The sequence below is a fragment of the Trachurus japonicus genome, chromosome 6, assembly GCF_045865225.1.
Source record: "Trachurus japonicus isolate A0001 chromosome 6, Traja_1.0".
NCBI classification, from domain to species: Eukaryota; Metazoa; Chordata; class Actinopteri; order Carangiformes; family Carangidae; genus Trachurus; species Trachurus japonicus.
In genome coordinates this window covers 15,740,285-15,758,880 of record NC_140912.1, presented here as the reverse complement: position 1 = coordinate 15,758,880, position 18,596 = coordinate 15,740,285, and the positions used below count along the sequence as shown (strand labels likewise).

Here is an 18,596-nt window from a genome sequence, read left to right as displayed (position 1 = left end):
CGTTCATGCAACAAGGTGTGAAATGCCTCATTCACATTTAACCACAATTGGTTGACACCTACCCATTCGCAGGGGGTTAACTTAATAGTTGTTTTGCACAATATCTCCTCTGTTGAATTTTCGCTGCAAGGTATCTGTTTTTTTCCTTCTCTTTTTACGGTTCGCACTTGCATTGTGTGCTTTGATTTTTAAGTGAATCTCTTGAAAGTGTCTACTTACAGTACTTTACCTAAGAGACTCCACCAATCGTCGTTCCCTGACTGAAAAGTTGCTTGTTGAAGTGGATTATCATAGTGCATATCATAGTTGATTTTGCCCACCCGTGATCTTAAGGTGAATATTTCCCCACCATGAGAACGCCTGATTGGAGCAGGTTGTTTCCCTTTTGTGTGCAGTGAAGACAGATCTACATGACATTTTCATGTCTGGTCTGGCATCTCCATCACATGCTCCACTAGCTTGCACAAGGATGCAGATGGTTAATCATATCACTCTGTGCATCTCATTAGGTGGCATGCTGGATACCACAGACCTTTCAGTGCCAAGTGGTGTGGGCTCCAGCCCAGCGGGTAAGTCCTCCCGGAGAGATTCATTAGCTCTCTGTAGCTCTGCCCAATAGGCCTCCTGCTTAGCACGCGTGCTGGATGGTTGTGTATATCCATCTGTGATTGGTTCAAGATAGTTGTCACTATCATTGACTGATAGTACTTTTGCCTGACTATATTTTCACTGCATGCAAAGGGGAAACCATGTGATGCTCGTTTCAACAGAGGAAATGTATGATATGCATGTCTGAGAGATGGGAAACAGCTCAGTAGTATTCACACAGTGTGGCGTGTGTGTCCTTGAAAGGGGTAACCAGGTGAGGTAATTAACTGTCAAACTGACTTTGGCAGATAAATAAACCCAGCGTTTCCTTTAAACTCGTCACCTCCGTGTAGCCTTGCCTACTCCTTTTTTCCTTCCCTCTATTGACAGGTGCATCTGTTTCCCCACCATTACCCTGGCAGGCCTTATAAGGCTGGTGAGGGTCTGTAAGATGCCTAGACCAGCATAACCCTGTAGGTATTCGGGCCATGACATCCCACTAAGTCCTCGGTACACAATGACCGGACAGCCTGTCATGGCTGCAATGTGCTGTGTGAGAGGCTGAGGCAGGTGGAGTTTAACTCTTTCCTTGTCACTTGGCTCGCTTGTGTTCCATGTAGTATTTCTGGTAAAACGCAGAAAGATGTTGCGGGTTATGTATGGCACACGATAATTACAAGCAGAGGAGCGCCAAAGTATGGGATTAAGGTCGATATTCGATTAGGCATTGATTAGACAGTATTAAGACCACCGCAGATTGGTTTACAGTCAGCATTTTTAAGAGGGCGCAGTTTTAAGTTTTGGGTGTGGTCCCGTGGTCAGGGTAGAGTTCTGTCAGGGGGGGCGTCAGCATTTGGCATGGTGTGAGCATGCTGCAGCTGTTGTTTGTACCAAGTGTGTGGAAGAGCAGTGACTACAGGGAGGAGAAACCTCTCCAGGCTTGCTGTCAGATGACCATTCCTGACATAGTTCTGATTTTTCACAAGTAGCAACTATGACCACAGCAGAAGCCTCTCAAAGTGGCCAGATGGAAGATGTGCTGTGTGACATCTTCTCTCCTGTTCGACGGTGTCATCGCGGAGAGAAGACTGAGCTCATGTGCTGCAAAGTTGAGTGGAATAGTGACAAATAGAAAAAAAAAAAACCTAACTGTCCCTCACACCCTCCGAGTCTTGGTTAAGAGCGACGGACAACTGTTTTATACGTGGGATTTGGAAGAGTGATTATTTAGTTTTAAATAAATCGTGAAGCCTTGATTGAGAGCAAGTTGATGTAACACTGAGCAGTAGTCTACCGGAAAGATTTCTCAAGCAAACAAATTGCCCTGTTCTCTGTGAAATAACCAGCCTATAGTTGTTCTTATCTAATGTCTGATTCAGATAATGGCTCAACAGCTGCTGTTACTTCTATGTGCAGTTCTGTAATAGATCTGTTCTCTGAACAACTCAGACAATTACACCTAATTACAAGCTCTAGTCCTTGACTGGTGAGCATTAAGAATGGAAGTTGTGGTGAACGGGGAGGATTTAGAGAGTGTGCTCTCTGTTATGCAATATGTCTGCAAGCTGTACACATCCCTTCATTAATACTGGGGCACTGCAAGCGTTTGAAACACAATTACAAAGCATGTTTGTATGTTCGGCAGAACACATCTGGCAATGGAATGAATAGAACTGTGGCTGCACCAAGTTTGTGTTGGTGCAAACTTTACTTTCAGAGAGTAATTTTCTTTTACTGTAATTTGTGATTTTTCATGCCAAAGTTAATTGAACATGAACCCTCAACTCAAAAGTTGGAGGATCGTGATGAATCATTCCAAGCTTGATAAAAACAACAATAAAAAAAAAAACAAAAAAACGCAATAATGTGAAAAGTCTGCTAGTTTTTGCCTGTCACAAGTTTCTAGGAAAACGTGGGGTGGGGGGTGGGGGCACGTACAGTAATTAGCAATAAAGCTGCACATCTACTATTAGAAAATGATTATCTTTCTTTATTATTCACATTTATTGTTTCCTTCTCATTCATCAAGGCATTTTCTCTTTTGCCTGAACCTGGCACATGTGGGAGGGTTGGGCACAATAAGTCACTTTGTTTTCTTCCCTTGAACCTAAAATGAGAACTGAATGTTTCAGTTGTAAACACGGGGCCTTATGTAATGCCTTATACTGTGTTAATAATTCAGGACAATGAACAGAAACCAAACAGCTTTCAACATGCACAATTTTCAGCCAGAGAGGATTTATTGGCACAACCAATCTGTTAGACAAGTCTGAATATAGAATGAGGGCAGACATCAGAAAAGCCCACTGTAATGTCCCCACTGAAAGGCTGGGTCTTAATCTGTGGCTGATATCTTGGCTCAGAATTAACTTTGTGGTCTAAGTATTTGCTCGGACATGTGTTTCCATCTTGGCAATTATTTGAAAGAAGTGTGGGGATTTAGTGATCCACAGACATGTGAAGTTGTAATCAGAGACACATTCCAAAGATATGCGAGTCAGGTGGGTTAATCCAAGTCTAAATTAGCCAATAAAGACAACGCCGACTGTCTTGTCATTTTGTCTTTGCCTTGTGATGAACTGGCACGGTGTCCAGTGTGTCATGCTGCTATCAGCCCAGCGTATGTTGGTATAGAATCCACTACAATTTATATGACTATGGGCTGTCAAATGATTAAAAAACGTAATTACAAATTAATCCTAACGCTACTCTGTTATTAATCGCGATTAAAATGCTAAATATCATATAGACTAACATTACCTGTACTTTCACATCATAGTTGTTTATTTAGCAGTTAATTAGCACTATATTTTGATTAGTGTATTAAACAAATGCCTATGTAGCCGACTGCACACCTCATCCTCCATAAAGGAAACACATCACAAGGTTTCCTTGTTTCTCGTGAATGGAGAGAAGCTGCCGTACATCTGACAGGCCACAGGAAACACTTGCTGGGACAGTTTACAGCTAGTCTGATGTGATTAATTGTGCTTTTTTTTAAAAAAAACATGTTGTTGTTTCCAGATGAATTGCATGCATTAACACGGCAAATTGACAGCCCTAATATGACTGTAGTATTTTAATGTTAGTAAAGAAACAGAAAATACAATAAAGGACTATTAACAATGCAGGTTCCAGAAACATGTGCAGGCCTATATGAATAACAGGAAATGGCCAGTTGGACATCAATGTGGGAGACACATGTTGGATACTCACATACATTCACACTAAGTTAGTTTGTTAACTTGGAAAAACCCAGGGACATGAGGGAACAATGGCCTTTTAAGGACAAACATCATGGTTATAGCATGCCTTTGCTTTCAGTCCACAATTGATTTAATTTCTGTTTTTAAACATTTACATATAGTCTTACAAATGATGTCTTTCTTTTAGTTTTGTATATGTTTTATTGTGAAATGTTTTGTTGCGTAATGGCACGGAACAGAAGTGAAAACTCTGATAGTTAACTATGGGCCCTTTCACACAGGGCATTATTATTTCATAACATAATGTACAGTGTTATATTGAGGCTGACCAGTTTTGTGGCCTTTATGCAGTGCAGGCTAGACAATGGCGTGGCTTACGACAACACATAGTGGAATGCAGCCATCGTCAATGTTGGCTGCGTACTTGTTGGGAAATCAAAAAAAAAGTATCTGTGCTGTGTTTCTTTTGTCCTGTTTTTTCTCAACAACAGCTTCATGTTTCAGGCAGCATCTTAAAGTAAAATATCACAGCTTACTCAGAAAGCCCTTCATTTGCCAAATTGCCACGCTGCAACCCATTCCTTTACATCAACTTCGATTTACACTAACATCTCATTCCCACAGAATGACATCTTCACTGCTTATAATCAGGTTTGCTATTTTTAGGGCCTTGGACATTTACTCTGCTAAATCTGTAAACACTGTTTTCTTGCTGCAGCCAAGTCTTGTAATGATCAAAGCCAGAGCTGATGGCGATAGCTGCTTGTATATACTGTTGATTCAGCTGTGAGATACTATTGTAGGTGTCATTACTGTTTATTTGACCGTGAATTGTTGCTGTTCTTATCTGCAGTCAGAGGGGCTATTGTTCCATTATGTTCCTACGCAAGAGCCTACTCGTTGTGCACACTTTGTGTTTCACTGGGATACACTGAACACAATGGAGAAGTCAGCAACTTGTTGAAGTGTTACTGATCTGTTGATGCAGTGTTAGATACCATTCATTTGCTCTTCCCCTTGTTTTCTACACATTTTTCTGTTTTTTATTTTGAGTTCGTATAGTTTTTACTTGGACTCACCTAATGTAAATTTGCTTGGTTGACAAAACCAGGAAGAATAAATCTTTTTTTTTCTGAAACCAGTATTAAAAGGAAAAAAAAAACAGTGCATAGGCCAACTGAATTTTAATAAACTGTCCACACCAACATGACACTCATCCTTTTCATTAGATGTTTTTCTCGGGGGTTTGGGTGTGTGGAGGCTCTTAAAATAAGTTGGTGGGCAATTTTACTCACTTTCTGAAAAAAAATAAAAGAGGAAATGACTAATAGCCATGCACATCAAGGTGTGAAAGTTGAAGGGAGAGTCTAAGCACTTTGCTGTTGTTTGTGTGCTCAATTAGAAAAAAACACCACATCTATTTTTTATTGTTTTTATTCAACTGTAATGGCTTCAGCTATTTCTTTTAAGCAGTCACAGTACATTTGTCAGTGAACTGCTCCTCATCCCAAGATACAAAGAATTGACTTTGATGTAATCATTTACAATAAAAATAAAAGGCTCATCAATTTTGAAATGGACATTTTATTTTTGTAAATGTGCAGGATAATTATCCAAGTCTATTAAAACTTCCCAGAGGGTTGGAAACACTTAACGCTGCGTGCTGCAGCATGCTGGAAACAACACGGAGTGAGAGGTTTGCTTGATGACTGGGAGTGTTGTCAGTCACAGTCAATGGTTTGATGATGTGTTTCTGTCGCTTTGTGCCTCTGCAGGGAACGGTTTTGTTAACCCTAGGGGCTCTCCGGGCCTCCTCAGCACACCCAGCGGCAATGGCCTGGGTAAAGTCATGCCCACCAAGTCTCCACCACCCCCTGGAGGGAACATGGGAATGGGAAGCCGTAAGCCAGACCTAAGGGTTGTTATCCCTCCATCGAGCAAAGGGATGATGCCCCCACTGGTGAGTACAGAGCACGCCACTGCACACATCACCAACCAAAGGTCCTTTAAGTTGCTCTGCTGCAGGGCAAACTGGAGCCGTGTTTAGTGTCTTTATCTAGACATTTAGAGCTGAATTCTTTGCAGGATTTTACCAACATACATTTTTGATGTTGTCACTTCAGTGTAGCATGCTGTGCTACTGAGGTTGTCACCTCACCGAGGACTATGTTTGCCTGCCAAGTGAAACTGTCTCACAGTGTGCAGGCCTCGTGTGAGCAGCCGTTCCCACTTGTGCTGCATTCTTCAGCAATCTGCAGCCCAGGTGTCATAACTCTAGCGCTGTTATTCCCATTTTGGATGGGCTTTTCTCTAATTCTAATAATGAATAAGCAGAGCGCTCTGACCACAGTAAACACCTGAGGCTAAACCAGATTCTGGCGGTCATAAATCAACAATCAGAAAATGCTGTAAGTGGGGGATTTTCAGCCACCGGCCAGAAATACATGTGCATGTTGCCGGTGTTGTCAGCAACAGGAGCCACGCCAGGAAAATGATTGTGTTTGGTAAATAAACCTCAGGTTACTGTGGGTGCTCCTCCTTTTTGCCGAGCCTCGACTAGCCTGGATCAGTGTTTGAACAACCGTGTGTCACCGTGTCGGCATGTGAAGTCAGTGGAGCAGGACAGGTTGCGTTGTAAGAGGTCTGAAACCAGTTAGGCAGGGGTGGGAGGTCGGTTCTGTTCTGTCTGAGCCATGGAAGCAGTTTGGTGCTGGCTGTGGCAGGTCTGCAGACAGCCTGTCATTAGGACATAATGGTATTAAATTAATCACATCTCAGTGTGACAGAGTGTAGATGAAGACTTAATCATGGGGCCCAGGGTGTGAGCCAGATAATATCTTGTCGCCCTTGTCGTGTCTTCCTGCCTCTATTGATTGAGTGTGGGTATTAAGACAGCCCTGGTCTGGTCGCAGTATGTCCCACAGCACGGGAAAGATGGAAGATGGGCTTCTGGTCCTTCCCACAGCACAGAGAGGATTTGAAATGCACAGTGCTCTGCAGTCATCATCGGTACCAGAGGACAGACTTTATCTGCAATTGCTGGTTATTATGAGGTGATTGCAGTGTCATGTTCACAATCAGGTGAGCATTAGTCAAATGTCCAGAACAATTTTTCAGCCTTAGTGTACTCTAAGCTCTTAACCTCACTGGCTTTTGTCCAGGAATTAACTGCTTCATCATTTGCAAGATACACAAAATGTCACATCCCCACACTGTTGGAAGATTGTGGCCACATACTTCAGTGTTAATCGGACCCCTATGCTCTGGACAAAATGGTTCAAGAGTATTTGAACAGACTGTAGACACAAAATGAGTGTGATTTTACAATGACTGCAGAAGTCATCCACACTTTTGTGTCCCCTATTGTCCCCTCTACAGTAAAATCTGGATAGCTGGCACTATTTTCCAGAGCGATTTACAGTTGCTCTGCTTCTTTCCTGTAACTCTGCCTCTCTTCTTTTCTTCTGTTGAGGGCAGTCGGAGGAGGAGGAAATGGATTTGGTGAGTTTTGACAAATGCCTGGGCAAATGGCTGAAATGTGAACATGCTTCCGGTAATCACACATGCTAGACTAAAGGCAGTGCTCAAAGCGGAGATTGGCTCTAAGAACTGCCAGAAATAATAATAATGAAAAAAAAAAGACAAAACGTTTTGTCACTGCATGTTTTGGGTTTGGCCTGTGAAAATTGCCTGAGCCTGTTAAATTGGCTCCTCTATTCCCAACACGTCAGTGTTAGTCATATACCACCAGTAGTGTGTGTGTGTGTGTGTCTTAGTGTGCATGAGCGTGTGCATGAGAGAGAGAAGAATAGAGAGACAAACAGCTAAGCACAAATCAGTCTTTAATTTTTTTGAATTATAACACTGTAGTCGCAATGTGAAAAGTTTGAGGGTTTGAAGAGTGTTGCGTTAAATCAGTAAAGTCATTTATATATTTTCCAAGGAAGAGAAGATGACATCATCTTAAATGATATCATTCTGTGAGATACTTGGGTTTGGTGAAGTCATCTGGCTGGAGAGTGTTGGAACAATGCAAGGAAGCCATCAACTAGATTATGATGCAATTCTGCTTCAGACGTAACTGGTGGCAGCTGCACACATGCTTGTTACATTATATTCTGAGGATCTGTTATGGTATTGTTCTCAGCATTTGATGAGTGTAGTTGGAGTGTGTGCATTGGTAGCTCACTGCATAGTTTGCTGCATGACCACACTGAGCTCTGTAGGTGTGTTGTTGTGGACTGCATGCCAGTCAGTGCACTAATAACCACTGAAGCTCTGGAGCTCTACTGTACGTCACCCTAGGAATTGAAATGTGTTATTTGTGTTATCCCTCAATTAAGAGTCCTTGATTTGCAGTAAAAAAAAAAAAGATCTCTTGGATCTCTTTGAATTGTCTCACTTCTGCACTTTTGCTATAAAAGCATTTTTTCACGACTAACAAAGTACAACTCATTAAGCAGATTCTAATAAATCTGATTAATAATTTGTTGTGCCCATAGTTGCATGTCAGGTCTTGTGAGTTTTGCACTGACTGCATCTGACACTTGTCCAGCTTAAAGTGATGGAATTAATGAATTATTAATTGTAACTGCTGAAATCCACCGAGTCATTTCAAAGCCCAGGCTGACCACTTTTGATGTGTGGTAAACTCTGAGGTATATCTTCAGTTTTTGGTACACATTCAGTCAGCAAATGTAGCCTATACATACTTTTTGTGAGCAGAATTTGAATAAATGTCATAAATACCCTGTAAGAAACATAAAAAACACTTATTGATAGTTTGATATGTCATTATTTTCATTGTCTCTCTTTTTTTTATCTTGTTCAAAACATACAGTAGGCTAAATACTGAATTACAGTCGAAGGATCAGAATATTGACTGCTGTAAAGCTTTACCACCACCTTGTGGCAGGTTTTATTATTACACTCACATCCATGATTACCACAACGTAAAAATGTGTAGGCTCTAAATCACAGAGAATTCATATGTTGTTTAGCATTGTGAGTGTGACGCTCACTTTCATTGTTCCTTTATGTGTTTTGCAGAACACCCAGAGGATAAGCAGCTCCCAGTCCAGTCAGCCACTGGCCACTCCGGTAGTGTCTGTCACCACCCCCAGCTTACCCCCACAGGGCCTGGTCTACTCAGGCATGCCCACCTCCTACAACCCTGCTGGTGAGTCTGGCCTTGCTCTCCCCTCAGACTGAAACCAACCGCCTTAGCTGCGACTGTTTGCACTACACGCTGTTGGTTCCTGCTCTTTTGTCAGCGCTCTAGCTGAAATGTGAGTGAGTTCTCACTGTGTGTGGCTGCTTTTGTTTTTACAGAGTACTCCCTGAGCAGTGCAGAGATCTCTTCCCTACAGGGCTTCAGCTCTCCTGGGCTCTCACTGGGCTCCATGTCGGCATGGCAACAGCATCAACTGGGCCAGGCAGCTCTTAATTCTTTGGTGTGAGTAACACACTTCCAAACAAAAGCACACTCTCCAGACGCCCTCACATAAAAGCAACACCCACTGCGCTCTGTGATATTATGCTGAATCACACATCTACATATTTCTGGCTTTTTCACATTGTTGCACCTCACATTTGTTGTCTCATTTTTTGTTCTGAACATAAAATACCCTGCTTGTCTTTCCTGCAGTGGTGGAGGTCACCTACCTCAGGGCTCCAACCTATCCATCAACACCAGCCAGAGCATAAACATCAAGTCTGAGCCCATTTCGCCGCCACGGGAGCGCGTAACCCCGTCCGGCTTCCCCCCTCAACAGCCGCAGCAAGGGTCCAGCCGACAGGAAGTTCTGGGACGCTCACCTGCCGACAGCCTCAGCTCCTCTTGTAGCTCATATGATGGCAGCGATCGTGAAGACCACCGGCCAGACTTCCACTCCCCGCTAGGGCTGGGAAGACCCCCTGCTGGCTCTGAGGACAGGGAGAGCCCCTCGGTCAAGCGCTTGCGCATGGACACATGGGTGACATAAAGAGCCCCGATCAAGCCTCCAGTCACCAGCCAGTCAGAGAGGGAGGGGTTAGACATGGCGATAAAAGAAAGAGAAGGGTCCTTAGAGCTATCATTATGATACAGTTATTCAACTCCATTTCAATTTGTAAGGCTGAGATGTAATGTAAAAAGACATGTCAGGACATATCTAAAGTCAATTCTCAAACTGATACAGTGAGATTAAAAAAAAAAAAAAGTCGGTTAGCTGGACTGAATTATATGCACAAGCAGGTGGTATCAGGTACTTGGTGCAATTCAGATGACTTTTGCTGAAGAAGAAGAAAGAAAAATGTTAAACAATAGGCAGTAGATTATTGTAGTCACTGGTCTAGTCAGACACTTACATGTAGTTGCTGTTTTGCTGTTGTGCTCGCATGTTGCAAACAATCAGAGAAAGTTGTGTTGCTTTCAGGCTGAGGACCCTTACATATGACATTCACTGCAAGAACTATCTTTTCAAATCATGCTGTAACCATACAAGACCTTTGTCTCAAGTGGCCTCTTGTAATTTATTAATTCAGTTGATCAGGAGATACAGACAGCATGAGGTTTAATGAGTGCTATACAGGAATTTTGGTCATACAAAGAACAACAGTTGAGACTACTTTAGTGAATCAACGAAACAATGCTGTTGGGGAGGTAAAAAAAACAAAATGGCAACAGAATTTATCGCAATAATGACATTTTCTAATTTAAAAGAGTAGGATATATAAATGTGCAATTATGATAATGCGAACCTATCCAGTTGAACTGGTGAGAAAATCAACACGTTCACATTTGCTAACAGTTCATCAGTAATATAAGCCAAAGCTGTTCTTTTGTGTTGTTTTGTACAGTTGCTATGGTTTTCCTAACAGTTCACTCAAATGCACCATTTCTCTCGCCATAGGTTTATTTTTTATTGTGCTTTATTACAAACAGTGTAAAGTCGTGTAAACCAGATCATGAATTGATATCTAAAGCCATGAACATTTGCTGTTCTGTTTGTATAATTGAAAATTTGAGCCAAACATTTTCTTTTGTTGTGTAAATAGTGACTTTAATATATATCACCAGGGTGTGAGTGCGTACTGAAAGTACTGCACGATCGCTGTTTTCAAGAAAAGTATATTTTTGTGGATTACAGCCAAGTTTACAAGAGTAGACCCTTAAAAAAAACGTAGATCATTCACTGGTCCATATTTGCTATTGTGTTCATTTTACTGTCATCTCTTCTAAATTGAATTATCAACATAATCTCCTGTGTGTTTCAGTTCCAGATGGTCGATTTGTTTTTTTTTTTCTTTCTCTATTAGTGGTGACTGTTTGTCCTTAAGACATTGTAATAATAATGCTGTGAGGTTGAAGTTCCACTATTTTCATATTTGTGAAGGATGATCACAAGGCTAGGGGAAATAGGGTTTCTTCCCTCCTATTGTGTTAGCTCGTGTTAGTTGTGTACCAGCAGCTGCGGAATACACTGCCAACATTCAATCCCAAGGTCCCAGCCCCACATTGAAGAATTATCTATTGTTATTGCATGTAGCTCAACTGAAAGACATGCCATTTCTCTGGCCATTTCCACTATCCTGTCACTGGTTTAATGGAATTTAAGCAGAGGACACACACGTGGAAAAGTGGCTGCTGACCTTCACACAAAACTTGCCTGTGCCCACATGTGGTTGTAAATATCGCAGTCTACTTGAAATGTCAGTCATAATTATGTACAAAAATACTCATGTGTTTCCTTAATTGGCTACAGAAATTGTATCTTATATCAATGCCCTATAACTTGTAGGAGTACTGTAGGCCTAGGAACCTTAGGAGCCAGAAAAGTGAAAATTTGAAGGCGCTAAAGTCATGTATGTGAAAGGTGTTGCAACACGAGGCTGATGCCTCAGTCATCGCGCGTTGCGGAGAGGGAAAAGGGGCTGTGACTTGTTTTCTTCTCCATCACAGAAGCAAATAATTCAGCAGCTAAATCATTAACAACAACAACAACAACAACAACAACAATGCAATGTCATTGACTTCAATCTCACTGCTGGATTGCACACATTTGTATGAGAAGTTTGCTGTACAAGTGAAGTTATCGCTCTGCATTTGCCATGACATATCTTGTGTGTGTTTCTGAGGTTTCTGTCCAAGCACCCACCCCACTCCCCACCCCCACCCCCATCGTCAACTCCACACTAGTTCTCAGTATAAGCCCATATGATCTATGCAGTTTTAACCTCAATTCACATGACATACACTGAATATGATGTCATTACAGGTCACATATAATCAATAAAGGAAGAGACTGTTTGCCTCTTATCCTGAAGTGCCCGATCGTCAAGATGCATATGATACATTTTATTAAACTGATTGATTTGGATCCCCCCCAGGGCAGTCTTTTCATATTCATATACATTAGTAGACATTACATGATGTATAGTAGTTCATAATGTTATCTAGTATGACACAGCAGGTGGAAATAGCAATAATATATGACTACAACAAAAATTGTCTGCCTGTCTTGGCAGCATCACCTCGTAGTTGAGCACATACTTTAGCACTTGATAACATATCAGGGAATTTTGTAGTTTGTCTATATATGCACAGTTAGGAAATGCCTTATCCCAAAGAAGAATTACACCACTTTTATTTTCTCTCAGTTAAAGAAAAAAACAAAACAAAAATGCAGATATCACTCAAACTTGACCAGACCTGCCTCTTCTCAGAAAAGACTCACACAAGAAAATGCATGGGGAATGCACTGTGATAGACTTTGCTCTTTGGGTCAATGTCCAAGTTGTGCACAACTGATGAATGTGAAAGGAAAGGGTAATCAATGAACCTTTGTAGAAGACTTTCTTCACTTTGCTGTGCAAGAGTACACTGCTTTGCTTCATGGCTTTTATAAACAGAACTACGTGTTTGGTAAGTGTTTGTAGTTGATAGTTCACTTAACTAAAGAAGCTGTTTTCGGTTTGGATGCTCAGACCGTTTGGCGGCACAAGCTGGACTTTGTTGCCAATAATGAAATTATTTGTTTCAAAATCGAAAGAGATTTTAAGTTAATCTACATTTTATTTCCCTTGAATGTGTTATTTTATTTTCATCATTCAATAAATATTCAAGTGAACTTTTTATTAAACAAATAAGATACTATGCTAGATATTGTTGTACAAAATTTGTATACTTCACAAAAGTACAAATATTGGCTTTTAATGTGTAATTTAGGTTATCTCTCTTATTCTGTATAAAATGAAGTAAACAACTCTTACATAGAATTTGTTCTCATGTGAAGTCCCAAACAGTAGAAACTGTCAACTTTATTAAACACCTCAGTGTATGCTCAATCTGAACTCAATGTCTACTCATCTTTGAATTTCACTTCAAAAAATGCATTTTGTTGACTGCGTAGATCAGTTGGTACCCAGCCTGAGGACGCTGCCATAACCTGCTGAGATAAACAGGATAATCCTGTTAAAATCTTCAACTCCTTTGACTTATATAAGAAGATTGTCAGACATACAAAGAAATTCCTATTCATGAAATAATATGAAAAAATAAACATAGGCTACATGTCATGATTCAAGGGCTGAGATCAGAGGTCAGATAAACACTCAGAGCTTGTTTGATAAGAGCACACTGGTCTATTAAATCTAAGAAGCAAAAGTAAAAGCACTAGCCTAATTACACAACTCCAGTCAGAATATCAGGAATATTAAATTATTTTATATATGTTACCATTACTGGTGCTTAGCCTTAGCCTTCAGTTGAACTGAAAGGTTATGTGATAAGATTATTTCTACAGAACAAAATGCAAACCATGCAGGAGGCATCAGTGTAGTTCCGGGGTGTCACCAGCAGGAGGCACTGTAACACAATGAGCTGACACCTTGGTGGCTAAGCTCAGGTGAGTCGGTCAACTACTGAAGCTAACTGCTGTGTGGGGAAAACAACAGGTAGCTACAAAATAGCTGACTGGGCCTGTCAGATATTACCTATATTTAAAGGCAATATACGTATACATCCACATACATCCACAGGGAATCAGGAACATGGACAAAGTAGCCTAAGTTTCATCACTTCAGAAGTGAGCGTTAGGCCTACTTGTAGGCCTAGGTGAGTATTTCCGTTTGGGAATAAAACTTAGTCCTTTAATTTAACTGCATTTCAATAGGGGAGTGTCTACTAAGTACATTTACCGAATTCAATTGTATGAGTTCCTTAAAGCAGTTGGAAAATAGCCTACGTCCAAATATGAAGCAGCTAGCTAGAGAAAATTCCCCATCATTAAGCTAACTTTAAAAAAATGCGTTTCCTCCCGGTAAAAATATTAGGTTTACTATTTAAAGTTGTTTGTCAAAGTTGAATTAATTTATGTTGTCTTTACTGTTGTGTTGCAACACACATATGTGTATAGCCTACATTTTTATTCTACCATTAACTGAATAGCAAATCATAAAACACTGCGAGATGAACAGCGGTTAAAGGTCAGCTGACTAGTTCAATAGTCCATCATGTATTCACTCTGTAGACATGTATGTGCATCTCTCTTTATGTGTGTCCCCAAGTGCATGTTCTTGGATTCCATGTCCATCAGACCAGCTGTGCTGCAACCTGGAACAGGTCCAGTATGCATGTTTAGAGTAACCATGCGGGGTTTTGGGATGTTTGAGTTGTGTGAGAAGGAGGGCGACAGGCCACCTGCCATAGGGGCTTGCCCTGTTCAGATCCCTAGCCCTGCCTTTCAACTAGGAGCCAAGTTGGGGTTCTTTCATGTGGGCCTGATCTCCTTAAGACATTAGCAAATATTGAACAAGACTCAGTCCAAACTCAAACACATCTGTTGTCATATACTGTAGTCTCCGCCGTTAGGCGCAGACAAGGAGAGGGAGAGTGAACACCAGTGGGTGGCTTCTATGTGTGGACACACAGCTATAGTTTATACTTTACAAACACAAATGCTCACTTTTGACGAGCTTAGGCTAAACCTTGTTCCACTGTAAACAAATATGTGGCTGTGTGAAAGAAATGGAGTTTGGTATGACAAGGATGCCACTGAGTGCCAGATCCGTGCTGAAGATGAGGGATGAGATAAGATGAACAGATCATTTCATCATTTCGCATTTCATATGCCACAGTCATGTTGCCGAATCCATCAGCAGTATTTTGGGACTGTTTTGGACAGATATGAAGGACAGTTGTATTGTAGAATTAGGCTAGATTATGGCATTAAGTACATTTTCAAATACTTGGACCTATAAGAGAACCCATATTAGAGGAAGTGTACGTGTATGCAAGTCTTAAAACAAGCAAATAGCCTAACAAATGCAAATAAACAGTCAAATATTCAAATCAACAAAAAACAGACTGACAAAGCTGGATTGTGAGCAACGTTTTCATCATAGTTTCATTGACTCAGTGTCTATTTAATCTGTTGTTACAGTGTCTTAGTTTCCTGGACATTTGTCATCTGGTTACTCTTACCTCACATAACTTGTCATACTGTACTGTTGTCACTCCATCCGTCATGGTAGACCTGGGCAGGGCTCAACACATCATGTACTGGCATTATCATAGTCGTTGAAACTGACCCGGTGAGACTGGTATGGCTAGTTTAACGCAGCTTGTCCACCAATCACTTCTCTTCAAAGCTGCTCCCAAGCAGGAAAGGTAACTCACTTGTCTTTTGAAAAGCTTTAGACTTCTTCCTCTTTCTCATCATAGCTAGGATGGCTGAGCTGCTTGTTGGATAATTTACTGCTGCTCTTGGTGGAAAGCGAATCAGCTTGTTTCTCTGTCAAGCTTTTCAGCAGAGGCCAACTGAACAGGTAAGGCACAATGTTTTCTTTGACTAAGTTGGATTGAGATGATCCAAGGTGTGAGGTCATGCACGGTCACTATGGTGAAATAATTTATTCAGAAATGTTCAAATAAGACCGGACATCAAGACTTAACATGAATGCTAAGCATTTACTATGACAGTGCGGATTACTTCCATGGCTAATAATGTTGTGATCACTTTGGCAGGTTTGGCAGAGGTTTAATACTTTTTTTCTCAGAGCTAATTGTGTTTGTTGCCAACATTTTTGTAGATATGTCAATAGTACAGTAGTCACCACTACATTCTAAATTTGGCTGTTGTTGTATTAACCCTTGACTGAGTCTGAACAGTTCTTAGGACACCTTGTTGCACCCTGATTTGTAAAACAAAGGACATTGATTATACTTTTTTTTTCAACCTGAAAGGTATCACTCAAGATGGAAGGTAAGAAAAAGACTTTCTTGGAGAATTTGCGTATGAAGACAAAGTTTCCACACCTAAAGAAGCCTGGTAAGAAGGCACTTGCCAAGCAGGGGAGGAATCTGGCCAGTCGACGCAGTATTTCTGTACCAGACCTTCATTTGGTGCCAGGTGAAGCCTTTCCTACAGATACCGAATCTTTTGGTCTCTCTCCCCGTCTGAGTGATACTGATTCTAATGCCAGTGGTGGCGATGGACTACATTTCGCAGACAGACTATATGAAACAATTCCTGAATCAGCCAGGCTTCATAAAGATCACTCAGCTGCTTTCACTAGGTTTAGTGTTCCTAACGAGTCGACGACGGTCCGTGAGGAAACTGATGATGTGGTAGATCAAGGCTCAGAGGACCAGATGAACCCAACCCCAGGAGCCTTGTATGCACAAGTGGATAAGAAAGGCCAGGGAAATGTACCAACATTTACCCTTGGCCCTGTTCCTGCACCAAGATCTGTTTCTACAAACACGCAAGTTTCTTCACCAATACCAGACCTGATAAAAAGAGAGAGTCTCACTGGAGAGGATAGATTGGTCTCAGACGTTCTTGCAGGAGCAGTGGCCAGAGCAAGCTCATTGGGAGACCAAGTGAAGCCAAACATAGAAAGGAGGATCCCATCATTTGAACAGAGAAAGTCGTCATCTGATAAAGGATCACCTCCAGCCCGCAGAAAAAATGCTCTTGTTCCCGATAGCATTTCCTTGACATTGGATTCCCTGGGTACTCCATTGGAGAGTGGTGATGGTACCTCAATGGATTCTGCCTGTGGCACCCCCAGCGAGGAGCAAGTCAACATGCCCTGGTCGACAGACCCGGAGGAACCGGACCGTGAGCCCTTTTCGCCCTTTATGATGAGACAGTTCTACACAGAAGAGGCTCTACTTGAAGCTCAGAATGAAGAGGGCCTGGAAGACCTAGAGGTCAGTTTCATTACGCTTATTTAACTACAGAGGATTTCTGTTTAAAGTTTACATGCACTGTAGATTTGTCATTTTAAATATGCATTGTCTTTTAGTGATTTTCTAGTATAGTGAGAAATAACACTGATCTAAACTGATCTAGTCACAGACAGTGCACAATGTAGAGACTTGAAACTAATTTGATAAAAGTATGCAGTCGGGCATTATAAATAAAAACACATATTCTTTTAAAAATGTACCATTAAGCAACACTGCCAGTTAGTACTTTGAGTAACAAAATGTATTTCAACATTTCTCACATTCACTTAAATGCTTTCATTTTACTTTCAAGTGGCTTGGTCAGTTCCTTCACACACTTAAGATGTTATGCTAAGAGGTGTCCTCACTTTATAAAATGGTGACTTGCACAAAGTAGATATTCATTTTTTATGTCTAAGCATATACTTTATGTTAGTAATCAATCAGTTCACTGGTGCAACATATCAAAAAATAAATTTAGTGTTAAATGGTGGCTATCTTGGATTTGACATACAGTACAGTTCTTGTTTATAACTGAAACCAAGTCTGTTCTAGATGACTCTTAGATATAGAAACCAGTTGAGAACCAGTGTTACAAGTTGCACACAATGTGGCATGCATAACTTTATAAAAAATGTTCACATCTCACATTACTGCATATTTGTCACTTCTTTCTCATGTTAACATTATTTACACACCGCAGACACATGTCCCTAAATGACATTCTCCTTAGTCAGAGGGAACGTCAATGTAAAAAAAAAAAAAGAAAAAAGAAGAAGAAAACTGCAAGTAACCTGGCCGTCTCAGCTTCACTGTACTCTTGTAAATGTTTGCAGTCAGATGTTTTTATAAAATGTCATTCCAACCTTTTTCTATGTAGATGAGCAGTGAAATGTATGACTTCTTCGAAGAAAATGTGCAGGATCCTTCAGACATCTCTGTGAGTACTTTCTGGACTACTATGCCCATTGAAGTAAAGCAAGCATCTGAGAAAGCATATAAATGTGAATGGCTCTCCACAGGTTATGTCAGCAGGGTCTGAGGTTCAAGCACCTCTCCCGCTCCAGAAATACCTCCTGAACATCAACTTAAAGCAGGGAAAGAACCTGGTCATCAGGGACAAGCGCTCTGGTAGGTCAACAGCACGCAGGTGATGTATAGTGGCTTTTCAAAGCCTGAAAGACGAAGTAGTGATCTCACTGGGATCTTAAGACGATAAATGCAATCTCTTTATAAGCTAACATCACACTGTTTTCTTAACTGTAGGGTGTTTTTTGGATGAATTGGTACATATCAAGAGATGCCAAAATGTATTTAACTTCTTGTGCATCCTAAAAACACACAGTTCTTTGTGTGTTCACTTGTAGCAAGGGTTCACCCTTGATGAAGCACTGCATGTACGTATACATCTTGTTAATCTTGTTGTGTTTATGAATCAATCAGACTTTGGAAAGTAGTGAATGGAAAATGTGCTATTGTGTATAAAGGCAAGATGAGACATGTTCAGTTAATGCTCCTGTTTACTTGTTAGGATGATGTCTCTTGTCAAGTGGTGTGTGCAGACAGAAAAAAAATTATAAGTATGC

General features: G+C 40.9%; 2 protein-coding genes across 28 annotated transcripts in view; both read left to right on the top strand.

Moving 5' to 3' along the window:
• The window catches only part of mef2aa (myocyte enhancer factor 2aa), a 58,543-nt gene extending 45,416 nt beyond the window's left edge, over positions 1-13,127 (top strand). For 9 of the 26 annotated variants that reach the window (XM_085779223.1, XM_085779226.1, XM_085779214.1 and 6 more), the window contains 6 exons: positions 510-569; positions 5,570-5,754; positions 7,272-7,295; positions 8,844-8,973; positions 9,126-9,249; positions 9,442-13,127. In XM_085779223.1, the coding sequence (XP_085635349.1) occupies positions 510-569; positions 5,570-5,754; positions 7,272-7,295; positions 8,844-8,973; positions 9,126-9,249; positions 9,442-9,778 (860 nt within the window). In that variant the 3' untranslated portion in view covers positions 9,779-13,127. The remainder of the gene's footprint in view (positions 1-509; positions 570-5,569; positions 5,755-7,271; positions 7,296-8,843; positions 8,974-9,125; positions 9,250-9,441) is intronic. The other 17 variants (XM_085779233.1, XM_085779235.1, XM_085779220.1 and 14 more) reach the window with 3 other exon arrangements.
• Positions 13,128-14,565: 1,438 nt separating this feature from the next.
• mctp2a (multiple C2 domains, transmembrane 2a) overlaps positions 14,566-18,596 on the top strand; it is a 33,255-nt gene continuing 29,224 nt past the window's right edge. The window contains exons 1-4 of one of the 2 annotated variants that reach the window (XM_085779212.1): positions 14,566-15,602; positions 16,021-16,992; positions 17,891-17,950; positions 18,033-18,141. In XM_085779212.1, coding sequence (XP_085635338.1) covers positions 16,033-16,992; positions 17,891-17,950; positions 18,033-18,141 — 1,129 coding nt within the window. In that variant the 5' untranslated portion in view covers positions 14,566-15,602; positions 16,021-16,032. Of the gene's footprint in view, positions 15,603-16,020; positions 16,993-17,890; positions 17,951-18,032; positions 18,142-18,596 lie in introns of those variants that run through there. The other variant, XM_085779213.1, reaches the window with a different exon arrangement.